Here is a 4,965-nt window from a genome sequence, read left to right as displayed (position 1 = left end):
CAAATCAATAGCAAAGAGAAAACAAGGCATGGATAGTATATTTTAATTAATTTTATCCACGTAGTCCATCTATAATGATGTTTATGCCATGATCTTTCATTCTTATAGGTATGTTATGTAACACTTGTTTCTCAGAAGTTATAAATATATTAGACTACTAAGTAATGTTATTTAATTTATTTACATAAAAAGTATTCAAGGAAAGCCTAGAGTGCATACAATTTTAAATCTAAAAATAAAATAAAAACTCATGTCAAACATACTCTCAACATAAATATATTAAAAGAATATTAGCATGCATATTAAGCATCTATTCAAACTTATAATTGATACAAAAATAAAGTCCTAGCATGGATACTATTAATAAAAATAATTATACTTAAATTAAAAGCTTCTAGAAAAGATTGTTAACATTCATAGGTTGAAATGGATAAACAATGAGATGAAAAAAATAATTTTTCATGGACCAGGTCTAAGTTTAAATTTTAGTTAGCAAAAAATAATATTTTGTAGTCCAAAATATCATTTTACAATAAATTCATACCCGAGCCTAGCTCAAGCCGACTCACATGTATGAATTTCAACCCGAAGTCCATTTTGCCCAGAACATCTCTCTTTTTTAAAAGCTTAAGTGACATTTGAGTCTAGTTTTAACTTTTCAACTACCCACTTTATAAACACTAAGAAATTCTTTCTAATATAGAATAAAGTTTTTTAAAAGGTTTTGAGTTTCATCAAAACATGCCAACAAAAGATTCTTTGAGATCATTTTCTCATTCATCTATAATTTATTTAAATCATGTTAATATTCCATGCTAAAAAATAAATATTAGAGATTAAATTTTAATAAAGTTTTAACTCAAAAAATAAATGGACCCTAGTCTTAATTTAACCTTAAATATTTTAATTAATCATGTTTTTTAAACAAATTTCCAACAACACAACAATTATGATTCTTTAAGAAAGAGAAAAACATGTGAATAAATCATCACGTGAAAACTAATAAATTCAAATATAATAAAGTATATATCAAGGTCTTGAAAAAACCTCAAACCCCGAGAGATCCAAAGAACTCCAATTATTATCACTGATAAAATTGGATGAAATCTTTAGTCGATCATCCACTGAAAATGAATCAAAATCTTGCAATTGTAGCATGGGCTGCCAATTAGGAAAATTAGGCAAGGTTGCATCATCAGACCACAAAGCATCTTGTACAATTTCATCGCTCAATAAATCTTGCAACCCAAATGCATTCATGTCTTGACTTTCTATGAGTTCTTGAAGTCTCTCTTCTTCAAGTCGTTGCTTCTGTCCTACAAGCACCTGAGATTGCCCCTCAAGTAAATTGGATTCTTGGATCAGATCAGACCGCTTCAGGCTTTCCATCATTGAATCATTTTGGAAGCTGTCAGATGGATTTGAAGAATTCGATACATCCACCATCTGATCACCGCCCTCATTAAGCAATTCTTCACCAGTAAAATCGGGCTCATAACTCAAGTCTTGATTCAAGAACTTAGCGAAAACAACAGCTAGATCAATATCAGACCCATTAGCTCCGCCTTGTTGAACCATTGAGTCTTTATTCGTGGAACAAGCTAATGTCGTCTCGTTAGTCCTAGAATAATTCACCGAAACCGCAGCACGTTCATTCTGGGAGACCTTAGAGGACTTGGCTCTGCGATACTTGCGACAACCACCACCTACGGGAACATTTCTTATTGACCCTCCTTTAGTCCAGTACCTTCTACAACCCTTGCAAAAATACCTAGGCTGTGACAAGCTATAGTTATTGTAGTAGCAGAATTTGGTGTTGGGAGAAGCACAACGAGGGCAATTTGGAGCAGCTTCGACTTTGGATTTCCATTTCTTCTCCTTTGGCAATGGCCTAGGAGGGCATTGAAACATCATTTGGTCAGTTGCAGAGTACATGTTCGCAGGCAGTGCTATATATCACTTTTTTGTTTGGGGAGAGATACGGAGAGAAAAACGAGAGATCTGGGGTGATAGAACAGGAAGTGTACTGGTGTGATTTTGTGTGATAGTTAGTACAAGGGCATGTGTGTGGGGACTAGAAATATGGGGCTTGTAGCATGATTTTGATTGATATAAACGAGGTCGGTTGCGAGCCGTTTGGGCTAAGAAAGGTTGGGTGTTCATACCTGTACTAGTGTGGGTTCTATTGCTTCACGTGGCATTTCTTCATGGTGATTGAGGATGACAAGTCAAAGCATCTTATAACTTGTCGTTGTCTTTTTCTTCCTCTGGGTTAGATGATCATAGAAACTCTACTTTAAAAGTATGAATTGGATTATGATAAAAAATAATAATTAAATTTTGTCACATAATGTGTTATTTTGTTATAAATACATAATTTATATATAGCTTGATATCTTTATTAAGTTTATATGATGATGGTCCATATTTTGTCCTCTTATTAATTAATTGTTTATGAAATAGTATTTTCTAAATCTAAAGAAATTTGATTAATTGGATCACAAATTTGCAAAACGCAATTAAACTTAATCAAAGTATTAGTTTTTTAATTTTATAAATTTATATTGGGTTACGAATATTATTAATATTATTGTTTCTGTCACTACCACTACTCCACTACTCTACTACTCTCATTATTAAAAAGTCATCTTAACTTATAATTTAAGTTGATATGTGAGATTTTATTAATAATTTTATAGTAATTTCTTAATATATTCTTTCAAGTTAAAACTTTTTAAATTTAAAATTTACACGGGTCAACACTATTTTGTATTGAAATTATAATTTCAATTAAAAAAAAGGTGAGATTTGAATCCTTAACTATTTGTTGTACATTTAAGCTCTAATATTATATTAAAAAATCATCTTAACTTAAAATTAAAGTTAAACTATTAAAGAATGTCTCATTAATAATTTAATTTTATATTAACTCCTTAACAATTACCATCAACATTGTCATCACTATCGCTAACATTATTATTTTTCTCATCTAATTACAATCACTGTACAATAGAAAATAATTTTTTTATTTTTTTATGAATTTTTTAACATATTAGAAAATGGAAAATGGCTCAATTAAAAAATTAGAAGAAAATATTTTTTGCTTAACAAATATACCTTTAGTTAGTATTTAAAAAAATAATTTCATGAATTTAAGTTAACAAGACCTATGTTTTAATTAATTCAATCACTGTTAGTATATATATTGATATATTTTTTTTATTGTTATCTTATTTTTCTATTATTATTTCGACTAATATATTTTTATTTATTTTTGTTATTTAATTTATAACGTGTTCTTTTCTAAAATAAGAATCATTTTCACCTTTATACACGTAACCAACATTTCAAAAAGGTAACCAACGCTTCAACCTCATATGCACATTTTTTTTTATATAGCCAACACTTCATATTGGTTACTGATCATCTAACCAGTTTAATTAGTCACATAAATTGAAAATCACTTGTCGCATTAATTATAAATATAAATAATGTTACTCACAATTCAAAAAATATACAGATGCAATCCACAGGTCACGAACAAAAGGTGAAAACATCCCCATTCCCTCTAGCTAGGCCATGTTTGTTGCCTACGTGCATAATACTGTAACGTGGCATGCCTTCCTCCCTAACAATTCCATGGTTAGGTTTCTACTTTATTACTTTCCTTAACGTAAGAAAACAACCAAATTAATCGATAATAATGGTCTAGATCTCAGGTTGCGGGTGATGATTGCCACACGTCAATCCTCGATCTTCGTTCATAAATCCCTCAATTTCGTGGTCAATGCATCTCTTGGGTTTCCGAAGTCGATCTTAACGATAAGAACAAGCAATCAGGTACAATGCATGATCATTCATGGAACGAGCTAGTTGCAGAATTGCGAGGGAGAATTGAACCTTTTTTTATGCTTAATTTCGTTTGGAATTTTGAGGAGACACGAGCAGTTTTATGGATACAAAATAAAATCTTGCGTATAGTTGCTTGGTTGTCAATTAAGCTACTCTTGATTGATATTATATATGTACTAAAAAGAAATGAAATTTTCTTGTAAATTTTTTGAGTATGATTATAAGTTTTACCGATTAATCTTTACACTTTTTTATTGGAAAAAAATATTATTTTTTATTTGTTACACTTTCAATATTTATCACTTTATACATAACCTATTTATACCATTCTTTTTTGTTTTTATCCATATTTTTTTTATTTTTGTTCTTTACACTTTTTTTTTAAAAAAATTATTATACAAAGACTAGGAAAATAATGTTTCATTCTAGAAATTACAACATTGTTCCATTCTTATACTATGTTAAAAATTAGTTTGAGATCTTACATATTTTTATTAATATATATGATCTTTATTATATTTTATTATATATAAGCATTAATTTTTTAATTCATGGTTATACTTTTTACTTAATATCATAAAATACGTTAATAACACCTACACGTTAATTCTTTCATGTTAGAAAAACATTATTCGACCTACAACGAGACGAGTTAAATAGATGTGTTAATACTTTTTTTATATATTTATTAATACAAATGGTTCTTGATGTATTTAATTAAATATATGCATAGACTTTTTTATTTAAAATTAGATTAAAAAAATACATTTAAAAAATTTGTATATATTTTTTTATTAAAAAATTATCTGACCCGCAATAAAGCATGAATGAAATAAATAGTATTAACTTACCCTTTGACCTTTTATATATATATATATATATATATATATATATATATATATATATATATAGAGAGAGAGAGAGAGAGAGAGAGAGAAAGAGAGAGAGAGAGAGAGTAGCTTTTGTAATTAGTCAAGAAGTTTGAGTGTTTATAAATGTCTCTTTAATATTATAGTGGTTTTTTTTTTTTACAATTAGTATTCCTTAGTTCCAGAAGATTCTATACTAAAATCTTTGAGATTAACCTGATAAATATTATCAGAAGGTATATTT

General features: G+C 28.5%; 1 protein-coding gene across 1 annotated transcript; it reads right to left on the bottom strand.

Annotated features, from left to right (window-relative positions):
* Window positions 1-899: 899 nt before the first annotated feature.
* Window positions 900-2,062, bottom strand: LOC133693283 (dof zinc finger protein DOF1.2-like). Its single transcript, XM_062114470.1, has one exon. The coding sequence runs from the start codon at window positions 1,933-1,935 to the stop codon at window positions 1,030-1,032; it is 906 nt and encodes a 301-aa protein (XP_061970454.1). The 5' UTR covers window positions 1,936-2,062; the 3' UTR covers window positions 900-1,029.
* Between the last annotated feature and the right edge of the window lie 2,903 nt (window positions 2,063-4,965).

Source organism: Populus nigra, chromosome 5, assembly GCF_951802175.1.
Source record: "Populus nigra chromosome 5, ddPopNigr1.1, whole genome shotgun sequence".
In the NCBI taxonomy this organism is placed as follows: Eukaryota; Viridiplantae; Streptophyta; class Magnoliopsida; order Malpighiales; family Salicaceae; genus Populus; species Populus nigra.
Note: the sequence above shows the minus strand (reverse complement) of the source record. Positions and strands in the feature narration are given on the sequence as shown.

What these genes read in the sequence shown, in the direction of transcription:
- LOC133693283 (XM_062114470.1), bottom strand. Translation starts at nt 1,935, where the DNA reads ATGTACTCTGCAACTGACCAAATGATGTTTCAATGCCCTCCTAGGCCA.